The sequence below is a fragment of the Parasteatoda tepidariorum genome, chromosome 2 (assembly GCF_982258835.1).
Source record: "Parasteatoda tepidariorum strain Cologne lab strain chromosome 2, Ptep-v5.0, whole genome shotgun sequence".
In the NCBI taxonomy this organism is placed as follows: domain Eukaryota; kingdom Metazoa; phylum Arthropoda; class Arachnida; order Araneae; family Theridiidae; genus Parasteatoda; species Parasteatoda tepidariorum.
Window position 1 is genome coordinate 96862570 of NC_141756.1, and position 19829 is coordinate 96882398.

Consider the following 19829-nt stretch of genomic DNA (forward strand, 5'->3'; position numbering starts at 1 on the left):
AGTTATTTTCTCATGATCATCTAAAGTCTTTGAAAATAATTTTGCATTTTGTTAATGTATATAGTGCTTAAAAATATTTTTTGAGTGCTTAAAAAGTACTTAAAAGGTGCTTATTTTTTGTAGAAAGATTTAGCTGTGCACGCTGTTATTAAGGTTTAGTTGTAGTAGCATAAATTGTTTGTTGATTTTGAGAGTTTCAGAACTAAAATAATAATTTTGTTTCTATCTTTAGGTGCATGAAATTGCAAATTTATCGATAAATTATTTTTCATTAAATAGTTATAGCCGTTTCTAATCGCTATATTCATTTTGATTAGCCCTGTACTTAGAAATTTTTTTTAATATTTAGTCTTTACAGCTGTATACTACAGACAATGTTGTTTGCATGCCCTTATGCGTATAATCATGTACAACAGTATTTTTATGCAACAATCTTTGCTTGCCTTTTTTTTTAAAGAAATGAGTGACTCAACTAGTAAAATAAATAAAGCATATTTTATTAAAAAACATTCAACAGAGTACTCCAACCAAATGTGTTGGAGCAGAAAAGCTCACATTTATGCTGAAACACGATAGAATCTGATGCAGTAGTGAAAATTAAATAAGACACATCTACCATTTTGAACAGATGAGAACGCAGAGGAAAGAGGTATATACACAGTTGTATCACATTGTATAATAAGCGTTATCTTCCTTCCATCTAATCCAGTCTTTGTTTCCAAGAAGTCAAAGTTAACAACAAACAAAAAATAATATTATGAACCTTCAGGAAATCAGATGGATTGTTATCTTAAGCCAATCTTGATTTCTCGGAAGTTTCACTCTTAAGTTGACAATAAACAATAAAAATTAAGAACTTTAAGTGAAAAAAAGTCGGGTTGTTGTTTCAACCCAGTCTTAAATTTATGAAAGTTAACAATAAAAATTAAGAACCTTAAATGAAAAAAAGTCGGATTGTTGTCTCAACCCAGTTTTATTTTCATGAAAGTTAACAATAAAATTAAGAACTTTTAGTGAAAAAAATTGGGTTGTTGTCTCAACCCAGTCTTATTTTCATGAAAGTTAACAATAAAATTAAGAACTTTAAGTGAAAAAAGTCGGGTTGTTGTCTGAACCGTCTTAATTTCATCAAAGTTAACAATAAAAATTATGAACTTTCTAGAAATAAGATCCATCGTTGCCTCAACCCATTCTTTAGTTCACTGAGTTAAACTTAACAATAACAATTGCGAATTTTAGGGAAAAAGACTGATTGTTTTTTTTAAACATAGATGGAAGAAGACCCAACCCAAAAAATTGAGTTCTTGAATCAACATGAGAGGCAGGTTGAAATAGCAATTCATTATATACGTAAAATTAAACGTGATATTACTGGCACTATTTCTTAATAAAATCTAATTTTACTCATAATAAATAGCTTTTCAACCTACATTAAGCACTTGCATTTTTCGATTCCAATTTCATTTGGCACTTTGGATTCTAATACAATTCGTTCCGAGTCGATTGGAATTAGTATCCACTTTTGCCAGATCTTACTCCTGCACCACCACGACCTGAGTATCCACCAACTGCTCCTGAGGTAGCTCTTCCTGAAAATCCACCTTGTGCACCACCTCTGAATCCTGTATTTGCTCCTGCACCTATTCCAGCACCCCCAGTGCTCCCTGCACTAGCTCCAGAACCATAGTTTTCTGCTCCAGATCCGGCACTGTAGCTTCCAGCACCAGCTCCACCACTAGCTGCAGCACTTCTTCCTCCTGCTCCAGCTCCGTAACTGCCAGCTCCTGTTAACAGAAAAATATGGATAAGTTTCAAAATATATTTGTAGTTTAATGTCACTTTGTAACTTTTACTCAAAACAATATAAACAGAATGTCGTAAGCGTCATAAAGAAGCAGACCCTATTTACAAATGCAGGATTTAAATTTTTAGGGAAATATTTAGCTTCTAGTCTTGGTACTTCTGAGTTTTGTGTGTGTTTAGAAGATTCCATTTCTACGCATAAAACTTTGGATTTTAAATAATCGATTTGAAGAATCAAAACATTTGCTTTTTTATCCGACGCCTTTTTATTTTAATTAATAACCGTTATAAAAGTTGCGAAAATTTGCGTTTTAAACTTAGAGACCGTTCACTAATTATGCACATCTATACAGCTTTACCCGCAGGATTCATTGTTTCAAACCTTTTGGTAATTCAGTGAGTCAATTTTCAGTTCAGAAATTCAATTTTTATGGAACAAAAATCAGTTAACAAGTATACATTATAAAGTTTTAATGTGATGGATTTAGGGGTCGTATGATTAATTACTATTTTTAGCAAATGCAGGAATAAATTTTGTAGCATTGAGTAATGTACTTTCACTATCGATTCGTCTGTTACATCTGATTTTATAAAAGGATCGATTCGAATCAACAATACAGTAATCGTTTCATAGAATTTTTAAAGGATTGATTGCGGAATCATCCACTATAATGTTAAGACGCATATTTACTGTGTTTTTGTTTGGAGATTATTGAAACCCTACTCTAAAATTATTTGATTAAAGAAATCTTGAACTCTATTACAAATTCGAATTAAAGAATGGTATGAAAGAATATTATATGGATTATGGATATCGCTTATTTTTTAGGAAACGGCACCAAAATGTTGGCATTTTTTGACCTACTTCTAAGTCGGCAGACACACTGATGAAAGATAAATTCAGACATTCCAATTTAGTACTTGAAACTATCTCCTTTTGATATTATTGACAATTCTTTTAGTTATACAGTCAAACCCCGCTATAGTAAACCTTCAAGGGACCGAAATTTAGGTTCACTATAACCGGGAGTTCACTATATCCGTTCCGCAAGCAAATTAACTAATGGTTCCCAAACTCCTCTATTTTATTACACATTATTTAAATAAATGACTGAAAAATATTATTTAGTAGCGAAAAATGTGTTATTTTTCATTACTCTTCGTCTTGCTTACAAAAAAAATTTAGTAATCTTTAGCTGATGGGCGATCCTGACAGAAAATTCATATTGATCCCACTGACACCTTACAGGTGCACTATCTGCCAGGGTTGGAAATATCTGCTTGGTTTGTTTAGGGATGGGAAAGAGAAATAAAAGAAGCTTATCGCTAAATTCCCCTCTATAGATGGTTTTAAAAATCGGTATATGTATTTATTTTAAAGTAAAAATTTCAAAATTATTACAAAAAAAAGAAGAAAAAAATCAGTTGAAGACAGAAAAAAGTTCATTATATCCAACTTCCTCACTTTTTTGGTTCACTATATCCACAAAAAATAACATTATACGTGTATAGCAAGGCACGGGACCTAACATTTCATTCACTATATCCGGGAGTTCACTATAAACCGTGTTCACTATAGCGGGGTTTGACTGTAGAAGGACTGTAGTATATTAAATTTAGATTTTACTGTGTAAATTCAAGAGTATTGTATAATGGTAATGCGATTAGTTAAAGTATTATTCTTATCTTCCATGAAAATATCAGCTTGGGCTTTGGAAGGCGCTATTCATGTATTAGCATGGCCTGATCTAGAAAAGCGGGGGCCCTAGGCCTGGGCCTTACAGGCCTTATGATAAATCATAGGCCTGCCTAGTACAGTACTAGGAGCTTATTGAAATTAAATAGCACAAAATATTACCAAAATTTTTCTAAAAGGGAAATTAAAAATAAATATACTAAAAATTCTATCGAGTTGAAACTGTAATGCTTGTTAATACGAACTGCGTTTTATATTGCAGTTAGCCAACTGTAGAAAGTTGTCCGATTTGAAATCTCAACTCTTAGTGAGACAATTCAGTAATATTTTTTATATAACTTTTTGTATATATTTTTCTAAAAGGGAAATATATATATAAAGATACTCACCACTAAATCCTGATCGTGCACTACCACTGGAGAATCTGTCTTGAAGACCTGCGGGTGGTTGATCTACAGTCATTTGGACATCAGCAGGACTCTCTTTACCGTCGGTTCCTGGTTCATTGGTCCTGATGTTGGCACGGAATCCGTTGGCATCAGCGACGTACTCAACCACCCTAAAGAGGCCTTGATTGTCCGTGTATCCGTAGCTACCTCTCACTGTGCCACTGGCATCTCCTTCTTCATTACGATAATGCACATTGCCTTCTTCATCTTGTGCATTGTAATCAAAGTTGTATGGTTTTGGTGCACCCTGGCGGAAAATTGATTTTGATTAGAAGATGAAAATCAGAGTTTCATATTGGAAATCATATGGGGTAAAACTGAAAACTGCTACCGGACACAGGGCGACTAATACAAAAAGTGGCGATTAAAATTTTTTTTGATAATCGCCATTTTGTTTTCGTTGAAAATGCACCCCATATGCTCTAAAGCACATGCTTTCAATTTCTCATATTATTTATAACACGGCTAAAAATTAAAGCTGCAATCATCATCGGGTAGATAGGCGAGTAGGTACTTCATTTACGTCGTACTAGGCTGTTGGCAACGGTCTGAGAAATATCCCTGTGGATGATCCGAAGACATGCCATCACAATTTTGATCCTCTGCTGAGGAAATGTCTCCCCCACCGTGGTATCCCGACGACCTGCATGCGAAGTCGAGCACTTTACGGTAGAACGGTTTAACGAGGACCGATACCGCTCACCTTTGGGCCCTATGCAGTCTGATGAAAGTGGTCACCCACCAGCTTACTGATCGCAATCAGTAATGCTTGACTTCTACAGGGAGCCGTATCTTTATGATCAGTCCACTGCGGGACTAATCATCATCGGAACGTGTCATTTTACGCTGGCTCAAATTTCAGGGAGATTTTTAGAAAGAAAATCAGGAGGATTTTAGAAGTGAACTATGTGTTGCTAACCATAGTTTAAGAAAAGCTTCATAAGAAATATTATGTTATCAATAGTTCATTTTAATAGTTTAGAATTTTTCAATTTTTAAAGAAGTTGCCGATGGCTTTCAAAAGTGGCCACTATTAAAAATACTACTACTGTCCATTGGCGGGTTGCAAAGTTTCTTAATTTTGTCCCATATCAAATCCATCAATTGAGTCGTTCATTTTACTTACTGTAAGCATACTTCGAAAGTGTGCAATAATTGGAGTACTTCGTACGACACAACAGACCTCATTTGTTCTAGATAATTATCAGCAAATTACATCTAGTATAGTTTGATAAACGCAATACTTACGAGTACAATTGAGTAAATTTTATATAATTTATTTCAATGTAAAATAAATTTTTAAATTTTGCGCTAACTATTAAGCACGGAAAAAAAAAATTCGGTCTTTGTTAATTTAGCTTTAAAAAAGTGCATGTTTAGATTTCGAATAAAGTTTCCACTGTACTACCAGGTAATTCAAACAGAATATATTGAATGTATTGTACAGAATACTGAATAGCGGGATTATAATTTGAGGGAGTTTGTGATAATACAGAATTTGTGGAAATATTGAATGTATTGTACTTGGAGAATATATTGAATTGAATGTTTTTAATTGAATGGCAAGGGAACCAAATGAAGAATGGTTGACTGAATGTAAACAATAACAAGTTTCCTAAAACTGGAAGAAATTTAGAAAACTTTCAGTGTATTCTTCCGCTTTTGTTATGCTTACGAGGTGATGTGTGAACACGCTTAATGTTCTAGGAAGTTTTATTATTGTGATTTGTGTTTAAATGTACGCATAATTTTACCATTCTTACGAGTTTTCTGCAATTTATAAATTATAACTGGTTCTGATCTTAAAACAAATTTAACAAAATTAATATGACAGCATAAATAAAGTGTAAGGTTAGTCATGTTTTGAGCGTTATCCCATATTTAGCTATTACAGATGTATAAAATTGGACCATTTGTTATTTTTCGGATAGCATCAAAGCAAGTTTGCGGAGTATTCCGAATTTAATTTTGTTGTTTGTTTCTTTAAAAATTAAATTGAAAGAGCACGTTACATTGAAAACCCTACAAGTATAATAATATTAGACGGTGCGTTTTTTCAAGCTTAGACGTAAAAATCAGTCGGAAGTCTGACGACGAATTTTAACTTCTAGCGCCATCTGCGTTTAGCTTACACGGTAAGCCTTCCCAAGTAAATAAAAAAAATAGTTACTGATGACATTGAAAATGCAATACATAATCACGTTTCTTACTCCTTGATCGAATCCAGAGGAAGAGCCACCAAAACTAGATGATCCTCCATATGAAGAAGCTCCTCCGGCATAGTTGCTAGCTCCTCCTGAAGCACCTCCAAAGCTTCCACCACCACTGCTGTAGCCAGCGCCTGCACCACCACTGCTGTAGCCAGCGCCTGCACCACCACTGCCGTAGTTACTGCTACTTGAACCACCACTGTAACCACCAACGGCTAAGGCATAACTGGTGGCAGCAATGACCAGGACAGCGACCTGTTCGAACAAATAAACCATTGTAAATAATATTCATAATTGAGTCTACACTACGTTGGTTTGTCTTTAAGGCATTTAAAACCAAGTAGACTCAACTTAAAACAATTTGCAAAAAAAGCTTATAAGTAAAATAAGATATGTCTAGAAAAAATTGCTCAAATCATATGAGGTTTTTAAGTGGTTATTGCACTGGACTACGAGACCAGTCTTTGTGGGTTCTAATTCCAGCGTTGGTATAGATATAACTTTCTCTCTCTGTGTGTGCCCACTGGGTAACGATAAGAGAGTAGCAATTCTGGCACTTCAGAGACCAATGGGAAGTGCCCACCATTGAAAAAAAAAAGGTATTCAATAAGCAATAATTCTTTTTTCGATAATTTAAAACTAACAGTCACAAAATTGAATATGCATCCTGAATTATTTTTTATTGTCTGCGTAGTAGAATCAGTAAATTTTTCGAAAAGGCACATTAAGTAGCTCTTTTTATTACGCCTCACACAAATTAAATCTCCAAATAATTTTCTAACTCAAAAAATTTAAGAAAGTCATCACATACCCCTCTCCTCTAAAAATGGAGATAAGCAGTTTGTATCCCAGAAAGCATGTAACCTTGTGTTGGGATTTTCTTTTTATTCTCACGAAAATGTTTGTACTAAAAACCTTTTTTCAATAGTGCAAAAATATTGCAGTTTCAAACCTTTCATAGAAAAAGGATTAAAAATTATTTTTTAAAAAGTATAGTCCTATAGGTAAAATGGTCACTTAAGATTCATCATGACGTCACACTACCGATAGGATCAAATTGCACTGTCCTTTAAAATTTCATGACAAGGTGGATTTTAGCAGAGCATAAAAGACTTTGTGAAATGAAACCTTATAATTACCTAGATTTTAAGGTTATTTTCACCTTGAGACTAGCTTTATTAAAGAATTTTTTCACACTTGGAAACTGGGAGTCAACCTCGATTTAAGGTTTTTACATATAAGGTTGTTTTCTAAGGTTTTGGATCAGGATAACGTGCTCAGAATAGAGCAGATTGTCACAGATCTCGTTTTAAGGTTAGAAGGTTTACACGTAAACCGCATAACGAACCCTTTTTAGGTTGACATTGAAAGGTTTTTTCTGAGTGAAAATAAACCTTATTTTGCTATCTGGGTATAATTTTAAAGCAATTTAAAGTACAGGAATTTGCACCGTTTTTTAGTTTTTTGGGTGTCCCTGAAAAACTCAAAGAAAAGCTGAGAGACAGAAATGTATGATTTACTTTTTTTTTGTTCGAGAAACATGATATAAATTCTTACCAAGTTTATTACAATATTTTTAACTTAGCAATTTTCAAAATAATAAGAGGTAGATGTTTTTCTGTTTTTTAAAAAAGAAATTTAATGGGTTTAAAATATTAATTATAATATATATATTCTCAAATACAATTGCTTTAACTGGGTTAATATGATTTTGAAAACATTCAAATCTTGATAAATGTGTAAAATATTGTTTTGCAAATAAAAAGATGTTTGGTAAACCACATATATTTTTATGCATCACTAGAATATTCGGGAACGTGTTCTGAACTTAAATAACTTATTGAATTCCTTTCTTTATCGACTGGGATTCGAGTCCGGTTCGCCTCATTTGAAGTCGAACGCTCTATACCCTGAACCATCGCGGCTCAAGCTCATAGATTGTTCGGATTTCTTCTCCACCATTTATGAAACCGTTACACACTTAAACTGTTCGCGTCACATCGTTCGCACTATTCACGTTTTGTTTTGCTACAAAGGGAGAAGCTTTCTAAGACTACTCGTAACTGTCTGTTGCAAACTGAGCCGTTCTCTGCACACATTGATTAACACCATAAAATAAAAAAGTGCAAAATGGGATGACATAATGCACGATATCTTTTATATATTAAAATTTAATTCAAAATTAAAATTTTTAATAAAATTATTTTTATTTCCTTAATAGATGTTAATTATTTTTAATCTAGAATATTATTATAAATTTAAATAGCTATTGGTGAATCAAATGCATTCACGTTCATATTAAAATTATATGAAAAGTGAAATTAATTTGTGCAATGATTCACTCTAATTGATTCACACTGTAAAACAAAAAAGTGAAAAATGCGGTGAAATGAATCACAATGTCTTTTTTTTAATTAAAATTCCTTTCAAAATTAAAACTTTTAGTAAAATTATTTATATTTCTTTCAATTGGAGATAATCATTTTTAATTGAGAGTAGTATTATTATAAATTTAAATAGCTATTAGTGAATCAGATGCATTGACACTTACAATCCCTGGCCAAATTATTAGACGCACTGTAAGATTCCATGCAAAATCCTAATTATCAGGTGATACTATACAGCTTTATTGTTTTTAAGCAACTGAAACCGGTTTGCACTTGTTTACGTTCTTGCATCAATTAGTTAAATTAGACGATATATAATATAAATTCGACGATGGGATAAATTAGACGGTATATTATATAAATATAGAATATTTATTATATCAGGTATTATACTAGTATATTATAATAATTAGACCAAATTATTAGACGCACTGTAGTTTCTTAATAATTGCATGTTTTGCACGAATTTATATACAATACTCTTATATTTAAACATACGTGTAATGGGTTTTTATTCAAGAGATTTCTTGCATGCTTCCCGTTTGTATTTATTTTTAACGTAATGCATTACAATGTTAACCAATTAATACACGAACATAAACAAGTGCAAACCGGTTTCAATCGCGTAAAAACACTAAAGATGTAGAGTATCACCTGATAGTTAAGATTTTGCATAGAATCTTACAGTGCGTCTAATAATTTGACCAGGGACTGTATATCAAGATAGTATGAAAAGGGAAGTTAATTTGTGCAATGAACGACTCAAAATGTGCTTGGAACCTTCATCCATTGCAAAATCACACTAAAACTCTCACCGAATCCTTCATCCACTGAAATCTTCGGAATTTAAAGAATTACAAATTAAAATGAGTTAATGAATAGTTAAATAAGATTAAAAGAACCTTCATCCATTTCAAAATCACCCTAAAACCCTCACTTAATCCTTCATCCACTAAAATCTTTGGAATTTAAAGACTTCCAAATTAAATTAAGTTAATGAATAGTTAAATAAGATTAAAGGAAGATCTTCCTACGTCAAGCTCAAAGAAGATCATTCTATCCTAATTTTTTGCAATCTCAAGCATTTATTTTCGAAAATGTAATTTTCCGCGAAGCTCATTGTGCTCTAAGAGTTCTTTTTATCGAAAGCTATCGAATTTTTCAAAGAAAACCATACATACTTGCAAGAAATACATCCTTTTGCTGGCGATACTCTCGGAGGACTAGTCAGGAAGAAATTCTGAAGATGAGTTTGTTGAGAATGAGTTCCATGTCTTCCCTTTATATACAGAATTCCAGAGTTACTTCTTCAAAAAGTGTCACGAGGGTGGGGAGGATGTGGGAGAAGGGGTGTTCGGATCAAGAGATCGTCTGACCCCACAGCTTCCTGCTCATTAATTTGCATCCACTCTTCTAAAACACGAGAGAGCAGCAGGTTTGCTCGATTTTTTTGTTCTTTTTGTTTTGACCGATGAATGACTGGACAAGAGAGTTGAAAACGAGAGTGTTCTTTAATAGATGGTGGAGGGAGGAAGGGGGTGGAATTGTAAAAAGTAGGTAATCGTTTGGCTTTAGGGTAGAGATGATCTTAATTTCGATTTCTCTATCATGAAGTTCGAAAAAGGAAAAAGTGAATGATTTTTGATTGAATTTGCATGCAAAGGCGTGTGGAATACGTTATTTATGATGTTTGAAGAGTTTGAATATCCTTAAAGGGAATTCCGCTATCTCTTTTTATTCTTTTTCAATTTAAATAACAGTTTCCTCAGTAGTAGTTCGCCTTTGTTATTATTTTTCATTCCAATTAAACCGTTAATGGGATTTCTTCGATTTAAATAAATCCCATTATGTCTGTTTAGTTGAAACAATAATCATCCCATTTTTTTTAATGTTTTGTATGCATGGCCTGCAATAATTTGACACTTCTTTTGTTCATGAAATACTATTAATTTTTGCGCAAGGATTAAATTGGCTAATTATTAATATCTTTAAGTTATCAAAGAGACCATCACTCTTTACACTAATTACTAAGCCTTTATTTTTAAAGTGTGATAAAACTTAAAATTTATTTGTTTTGCTTTTTGCTGATCTAATCTTTAACTGTAAGACTTGAGGCAATATAATGATAAGACACATTTCATAGAGAGCGTTTTGGTGGAAAATTCATCTCGATTTCCAAGTAGGCAATAAGTCGTTTTTTTTTGTTGTATTGTATTGTGTTGTTATCTAGCGGAAAATCAGGAAATATCTAATTGGAGATAATATTAAGAAACTGTTTAACGCAATAATGAAAAATTCGTCTTATGACTAAACCGAAAACCTTCAGTAAAATAATTTCTTAAACAATCGAGTCAACCGGTTTGCGCGTTCTCCAGATTTAGAATCTGAAAAAAATTTAATTTATATCCAAGGTTCCAACCCAGTGCTGCAATAGATAACTTTTCGAACTGTTGATGGGCATCAAGAGTTCGGTAAATGGTTTGCCTCCTTCAGTCACCATTTATCGAACACGAAGTCCCGCAGTGGACCAGTAGTCCAGCAGTAAACTGATCGTAAAGACCCGGTTCCCAGTAGAACACCGAAGTCAAGCATCACTGCTGCCGTCAGTAAGCAGGTGGGTGATCACTTTGATCTGCCTGCGTAGGATCGGAGGGTGCGCGGTATCGATTCATGTTACACTGTTCTACCGTAAAGTGCTCAACTTCTCACGCAGGTCGTCGGGCTACCAAAGCAGGGGAGGCATCCCCTTTACAAGAGGATTAAAATTGTGATGGCATTTCTTCGGTTCATTCTCAGGGATGTTTCCCAGATCGTAGCAGCAAATAGCCCATTGTGCAGCTCTAGTGTGACCTACCTACCTACCTGAAGTACATACCTACCTTCAGTCACCACGGTTTTATTTTCTTTTAAAAAAAATTATTGGCAATCGTGCCTTTTCATGCATCAAACTTTTATTCACTTATTATTGTTTCGATAATCCTTTTCGGGTGTCAAAACTTGTCGACATGTTTGTATGTGAACTATGCAGCAAATGACATTTTTATTGACAAGCATATATAACTTGTTATATAAGTGCTTAGAATGGAATATTTACGGTACTTTCAGAGTTTTACTTTTCAGGTTGACTTTAAATTTACTTTTTTATTATTCATTTGAGTTCCACCATTACAGAAAAGCTTCTATAATCATTTTATTATTAAATCATATATCTTAATTTGAAATTATACTGTTTTAATAATTTTGCAAATTAATTTTCCTTTTTTTTATATTTAAATTTTATTTCATAATCGTCGTTGAACAGCCGACCCAATTATTTGGGTTTAACACTACTAATGTTCAACTCCGTAGCCTTGTAATTTTGAGTCCAAACCAGAAAACAAGGGAACTCCTGGATCAAGTAGTGGAAGAAATTCTGCCTTCCTGGAGGACTCTTCGATGGAACTTACCCGCATTTGTGTTACATGGAGAGGAAGACCACGAAAACCTCCCACGATTAGCTTGACAGCAAGGGGATTCTTACCTATGAACAGTCCACATCTGAGGATATTTCACGTCAGCACTGTGGTCAGTGCAAGCTGGATGCGGAATACGTATCGATCAGCCATCACTAGGATTCGAGCCAAGTTCACCTTTTTGGAAGGCGAATGAGAAAATTTACATTCGTCAGTCCAGACATTAAATTGAAGTTGGATTAGACACCAGTTATAGTAATCTAGTCATCGCTGGTGATCATGTCTATGCTTTCTTGGGGATTGGGAGTTAAAGGAAAAAAGCTTAAATATCAAATTCTTCATCCTCTGTTCGATTTCTCGGTCTTCCTGAGTTATACTGTCTGTGGAAAGTCTAATAGTTTGTAGTTTTTCCCATGAAGAGCTGTACAAAGTGTCTCGATGGAAATTCCATGACTGTTACGGATGGAACTATATTACATTGAGCATAAGTCATAGTTTGATTATAGAGTTCGTCAATTCTAAAAAGAAGATCATATAAATTCGTAACTAAAAGCTGCCGTTTTAGCAGCAGTCTAGTTCATCCAATTTTGTTGCGAAAAAAAAATATTCGCTATAAAAAAAAGTTTTATTTTTCAAGTGGTTTTAAATTTTTCTTCTTATTAAATAATAATATAAAGTTAGAAATAGGCAAACGATTCTTTTTTTTAGTATATCTTGTTTTTAAAATCGTTTTCTAGTTTGTCAAAAATTTATTTTTTAAGTTCTGTTTCATGTGATAGGCATCAGAATCGAAATGCATGCGTTGCTATGGCCACCGCTGCTGCTTGATAATTATTTTAGAATTCTTTTTTTCACTTTTAATTTTGTTATGCATTATGTTGGTGAGTTTATTTTTGAGATATGGGACCAGAGAGATCCCATAAACACTTCTTGAGTTGTGAGAAGAGAATTTCATCATTTGAATGATATTTTTGTTTTTATTGTTTTAATTAAGAATCAGAAATTCTAGCCTACAGTTCAAACTCGATCGTTTTCAATACTAATTTATGTGAATATCACAAATAAAGAGTGGCCCAAACTAAATGACACGGTCCCAAAGGCTAGAGTTGAAGCAAGAAAAAGCGATGCCAAGATCTAAGCTTACCGAGGCTGAAAAAGTCAAAGCAAAAGAACGTAGACGAGAATACCATAAGCGTTATGCACAAACGGAAAAACAAAAGGATTCCGTTTGTAAGCGAAAGCATGGAGTCCGTTTCTCACAAAAGTACCAAAGTGGTTGACAGAATTGAACCCTACCGAAGAGCGAATGGTGGCTCTCCGAACCCCTTTTTGCAAATACGAGAATTGGGTGTTGAACACCAGTTAGGGATAAAAGGATCTATTGTCAACGTACCCAATGACTTGCACAAGACTATCAACTGTCTTTCACGCAATATAAATGATTCATTCACTATACATGTAAAATTGAGAAAAGACCTAGCTTTCAAACCCCATTTCATGAATGAACTTGTGAATTCGAAACGGGTGTATGATGTAGCTTACAATCTCTTTCAAACACCATTATACCAATCCGAAAATGTTAATATTGATCTCGATTGACTGTTCAATGTCTGTTCCATCATCAAAGGAAATCACAATTTTTATTTTAATTGATTTACGTTTCGAAATCTTAACAGAAGAAAATGTAAATTTCAAATCAATAGTAGTAAATAAGCCTTTAAGAACATGCCCTTCAAAATTTATTGCCTCCCAATTCATATATTCATTGATCTTTTTTTTTTTTGTTGTCGTTGTAAAAGGGCAACCATATTGGGAAAAATGTATATTTCACCCCCTTGCGGCAGAAAGATTAACTCTGAGTGGATTATGAATTTATCTATTATTTGGTCCTCTATGTGTAACGTTTTCTTTATTTGATTTTATGAATTTCGCTTTAATTTATCGTTTTTGAATTTAGGTTATTCGCGAACGCAACGGCCAATAAAAAACGTTGTTATTTGAGACGAATGTCTGCTAGCAGAACGACATGATCATCAGTTGCACTGGAGTTTTCTTCAGTGTAGCATGGTAACGTTCCTTCTTTATTGTGGCTTATTAAATTAAAAAAAGAAAAATGTTTTTTATTCTTTCTTATGCGAGTGAAAACAAAATGGAATCTCTCTCTCTTTTTTTTCTAGGGAAGGAACATCTAAATCACATCGGAAAATATTTGTTAAAAATCTTCTTATTAGAGTTCAAACCTTGTGCCTGATAAATCGCTCTACTAAATTTAATGATCTAATATGAAAGGTTCATTTAAACTTTAGATTCCATACTTTTCTGAATCATATTACTTCAAACATTAAAATATGCAAAAAGTATACAGAAATACTTTATGCTGTAGCATTTAATTTTGCAAAAGAAGTTTTTTGACAACAATTTTTATCAAACAATTATAAAGTGAAAAACGTAAAATAAAGAATGCTTAAGATAAAAAAAAAAACAATTCTAAAAACTCCTCATATTTAAATAAAAAACTTTCAGATTTTTTTTCTTTTTTTGTTATTCTTAAAGTGTATCAGACGTTAAAAGCCATTCTGTAGAGAACTATCATCAAATTAGCAAAAAAATTATTTACAAGTAAATTTTTTATTATAAAAATCATAACACTTACTTGCTTTATAAACGCAGAAAATTCCAAATGAAATGTTTTTCGTTTTAAAATTTTATTCGGAAATAACATATACATAGATTATCCCTACATTACTTTTAGATGACATACCACACAACAAAATTTTGTAATTGTAAGATCTCGATATGAATTTCAATATGTAAGTTGAAAACAGAATAGCTGAATTCTAGTTGAAATTAATCACTCAAAATTAAAAAATACTTACCAAAAATACGATGAAAATTTATTAATTATCAACATAAATAACACTATTTCAAGTAATTCGGATGATTCTTTACTGTTGTTTTTCGAATTATGTAGATACAGTAATATATACTATTCTATAAAGAAGGAGAATATTCTATAACTTTTACAGTTCTGCACGTAAGCAATGTTGTAAGCATTGTTGACTTCACTTTAATTTGTAATGAATTGAAGACAAAAATACGTATTTTACCGTAATACACACATCTGTAACAGTATTCGATCACGAAATCGGAAGTTATGGGTAGCATATTTGTTGATTATAGAAAGGTCAAAATTGTTGAGAAATTATTCTTCAGATGTCGGGTAAGTTCTGTTTCAGAAAGATTTACCAATGTTTTGAGTCGTTTTTCAAGCTCTTCAGCCTTTTCTTTAGGGAAATTTTGCTTTTTATTTGCTGCTAAAAATGGCGTCCTACTCTGCTAATGATTCTGATAAAACTAAATGAAAACTTAATAAATAAAATCCTAAAAATAACCTCCCCGCTAGAGGGCGTATTCGAGCGTTACGATCGCGAATTGTCAATTTTACTACGCAGCGACAAAATAAGATTACAGTGAATCATCTTCAATGCATTTTCTGTGATTCTTTATTATGAAGAAACTCGCGAAAGGCTACGCACTTACTAATATAAATTTTAATAATAAACTTTAGAAAATTGAGAAGTATACTTAATGATGCTTGTTATTAATCCCTTTACTAACGCGAAATTTCTGCATCATTGCCAAAAAGACCAAATAAAACGAAGGAAAAAAGAATGGTATATCTCTAAAAAACTAATATTTCCTAGAAATTCTTAACAATAATAACATATCGAAAGAAAAAAAATGATACTGACCTAATCTATTTTTTAGCAACTAATAAAACCTTTTATTTTTAAAAATAAAAAAGTCATTTTATAATGGTATAATTGAAATAAACTAATAAAAATAAAGCTCTTTTAAAATAATTAACTTTGTTTACTCCATCAAGCATCTCAATGGAAAACTAAAACAATGGAAAAATCTAATAACAATCTCATTTTTACTAAATCATTTTCTCTGTAATTCATTTTACTTCGTATCATTACACTTCCTGTATACATATCATTACGTATCAGACTAACGTGCACTAAGTATATTGTCCCCTAATATTAGATACACACTTTAAATATCGATATCACGGTTAATTGTTCAGTTAGGGTTACAAGCTTTGTACCATTTTTGTTATTTTTTGTACTATATATATATATATATATAGTCCCGCAAGCATCACTGGCTACGGTCAGTGTGCGGGTGGGTGACCACTTGGATTAGTCTGCGTAGGTACCGAGGGTGTGCGGTATTGGTCCTCGTTAAACTGTGTTACCGTAAAGTGCTCGACTTCGCGCGCAGGTCGTCGGACTACCCAAACGGGGGTTCCATCCCCTCCACAGAGGATCAAAATTGTGATGGCATGTCTTCGGATCATCCTCCGGGATGTTTCCCAGACCGTCGCCAATAGCCCATTGTGCAGCTCTAGTGCGACGTAAATTAACAACATATATATATATATATATATATATATATATATATATATATATATATATATATATATATATATATATATATATATATATATATATATATATATATATATATATATATATATATATATATATATATATATAATACAGATTTTGCCATCACTTTAATGTTAGCAAACTAACCCACGTTAGTTTTTAGCATGCATGATTTTTATTTCAAATTAGGCAGTGGTAAATAAAAAGAGGCAAAGAATTATTAGTCCCGCCTTTTACTAAATTGGTAATAAAATAGTTCGAATACCAATCATTAGTCCCGCCTTTTACTAAATTGGTAATAAAATAGTTCGAATACCAATTATTAGTCCCGCCTTTTACTAAATTGGTAATAAAATAGTTCGAATACCAATTATCAGTCCCGCCTTTTACTAAATTGGTAATAAAATAGTTCGAATACCAATTATTAGTCCCGCCTTTTACTAAATTGGTAATAAAATAGTTCGAATACCAATTATTAGTCCCGCCTTTTACTAAATTGGTAATAAAATAGTTCGAATACTATTTATTTTCCGTATTCTGATTACAATCCTTCTGAAAATGTCCCTTACCCGGTTCTTTCACTAAGTACTTCATGACTTTACGTTATTAAACTAAGCAAAACTCGTTTATCGTATTTCATCTCACTGGAATAGAGATAAATAGTATTTAGCATCACTTGGTATGATGCTATTCCTCTCGGTCAACTCATGATAGTCAAAATTTACCACTATCAATTTCATCCGGTTAATATCTTTTTTGAGGAGTAAAATAATCAATATAATACTTCATACCTAAAACTATATAAGTATGTTTGGTACTTATGGCACAACCCTTCAACATTTGAATTTTTTGGGCGTAATACATTTATCAGTGTCAGCAAACTAAATCTGAATTTAAAAATAAATAGACAAATAAATAAATAAAATAGAAAATCAGAATTTTTGTAAGAGCCTGATAAGGACTACGGAGCGTGATCTATCTGACCTTCAATTTGCAATTTAGAATATTCTTAAGTAGTGGTGTCAGAAAGTTCTTTTGTTCTAATTCCTTAAAATAATAATACACTCTCTTTGCTACCACTGAAAAAAATAATATTTGAAACAATAAAGAACCCGTTGTAGAACTCTTATCAAAATTGCACCAATTACCGAAACACCAGTAATACCATAATAATTAAGCATCATATGTGCAAGACGATTTTGTATGGTTCCCCTAAATTAATTATGAATATACATAGTAAATTTTCTATTGTAGCAAGTAGCTTATTTTTTTATTTTAACTAATGCATATTACCAACATTAATTAAGCATCATTGTCTTAAATAAAAATATGGCAATTTTTTAACGGTTCTTCTACACGAATAAATACATTTACTCCATTGCTTTTGCGTTTTAGTACTTAACTAATTTCTTTCATTTCAATATGCATATGGTCCCGCAGTGGACTGATCGTTAAGACACGGTTCCCAGCAGATCACCGAAGTCAAGCATCACTGGCTACGGTCAGTGTGCGGGTGGGTGACCACATGGATCAGTCTGCGTAGGGACCGAGGGTGTGCGGTATTGGTCCTCGTTAAACTGTTCTATCGTAAAGTGCTCGACTTCGCGTGCGGTCGTCGGGCTACCGAAGCGGGGGTGCCATCCCCTCTGCAGAGGATCAAAATTGTGATGGCATGTCTTCGGATCATCCTCAGGGGTGTTTCCCAGACCGTCGCCAATAGCCCATTGTGCAGCTCTAGTGCGACGTAAATTAACTACAACAACTACAACAACAATATGCATATGAATCGCGATGGCTCAGGGGATAGAGAGTTCGCCTTCCAATTCGGCGAACCGGGTTCGAATCCCAGTCTAAACGAATTCCGCGTCCAGCTTGCACCGATCACAATGCTGACGTGAAATATCCTCAGTGGTTGACGGATCATTAGTTGGAGCCCCCTTGCCATTAGGCTAACTGTGGGAGGTTCTCGTGGTCTTCCTCTCCATGTTACGCAAATGCGGGTTAGCTCCATCAAAAAGTCCTCCACAAAGGCAAATTTCTCCCTACTCTCGATTCAGGATTAGGTTCAAAATTACAAGGCTAGGAGTTGAACATTAGTGGTCGTAAATCCATTAAATTGGGTTTGATGTTCAACGACGGTTATAAAATAAAATATGTATAGGTTGAATCGTGGAAAATGGTGACAGGTTTATCATTAGACCCACAAGTTATTGATCTAAATTTTATAGGAATTTTATGAAATTTTGGACTGATTATTGGGTACAGAAATAGTATTTTGTACGTTTCACTTTTTAACTTCTTACATGAAGTTAAATTTTTTTTAGTGATGGTAATATTAAAATTACGAAGCTTAAAATTTTTACATTTAACTCCTTAATCTTATCTAATTAACTCCTTAATCTAATTAACTCCTTATTGAAAAGTGTTCGCATAGAATCTTTTACAGAAGATTGCATAGTTATTGTTACTTTTGCTAATCGGAGTAATTACAAAATATTTTTGTAGTTGATTAATTGATTGATTAATTTTTGAAAAAATTGTTGAATGGTTACTGTTATTTAAATTTTCAATATTGTTAAAAAAAGAGCTTTTAAAGTAAAAATAAACAGCTCACTCTTCCTGTTTGTTAACATACCTAAAGGTAAAAAGAATCTATTTGATGTCTTTAAACAAAATAAAACTATTAAGAAAGTATTTTAGAATTTTATTAATTGAAAAATGGTAAGTGGATCTAAATTATCTGCCTTATAACATTAAATTTCTTAGCTCTAAGTTTTCCATAATATTTTAACTGTTAGCAGAGCCGGATTATACCTTTCGTAGGCCCTAGGCACAGCCGTTTTCGGGGCCCTTCCCTCCTTCCCCCACTCCTCCCCTCTTTTCAAAATATATGCTAAAATTTTCTAGCATATTTTTTTTTTACATTTTTATTAATATGGATTTTAATTTACAAATTTGTTTATCGAACTTTATCTGCAATACCGCCATACTGCCGATATTGCAGTTGATATCGGTAATACGTACCATTATGATTAGTTCGATCGATAACTATGTAAAGGTAAACACTTCACGTCAACAATACAACAACAAGCCAGCAAAGAAAACTGTGAAATTGATAGTGAGATTAATTACAAGAAATATTTATACTACAAATAGCTTCATAGTTTTCATGATACTACTATGATAACTAAGTGAAAGAAATTAACATTGTCAAAAGTAAATCTTTCGAAATTATTTATAAATAAATTTGCAAGGTAGGTTAAATGTTTGCTAATAGAAAAAAAAATGATTTAATACTATTTTAATAAAATGTTAGTCACGTTTTGTCAGGAAATGTCAGGAACGTATTACGCCATTTTAGATGTATTAATTTCAGAA

The 19829-nt window shown here is 32.8% G+C and overlaps 1 protein-coding gene across 1 annotated transcript; it reads right to left on the reverse strand.

Annotated features, from left to right (window-relative positions):
• Positions 1 to 708: 708 nt before the first annotated feature.
• Positions 709 to 9850, reverse strand: LOC107449602 (uncharacterized). The gene is made up of 4 exons (XM_043052058.3): positions 9727 to 9850; positions 6159 to 6413; positions 3889 to 4195; positions 709 to 1784 (listed from the first exon to the last, which is right to left on the reverse strand). Exons 1-4 carry the CDS (start codon positions 9739 to 9741, stop codon positions 1510 to 1512), a joined length of 852 nt encoding a protein of 283 aa, XP_042907992.2. The 5' UTR covers positions 9742 to 9850; the 3' UTR covers positions 709 to 1509.
• Positions 9851 to 19829: the final 9979 nt, after the last annotated feature.

Excerpts from the sequence above, each read along its gene's own strand:
- LOC107449602 (XM_043052058.3), bottom strand. Across the intron at positions 4,196-6,158 it reads CCTCTGGATTCGATCAAGGA|GGTGCACCAAAACCATACAA; the intron begins GTAAGAAACGTG and ends ATTTTCCGCCAG. Across the intron at positions 1,785-3,888 it reads TGCACGATCAGGATTTAGTG|GAGCTGGCAGTTACGGAGCT; the intron begins GTGAGTATCTTT and ends TTCTGTTAACAG.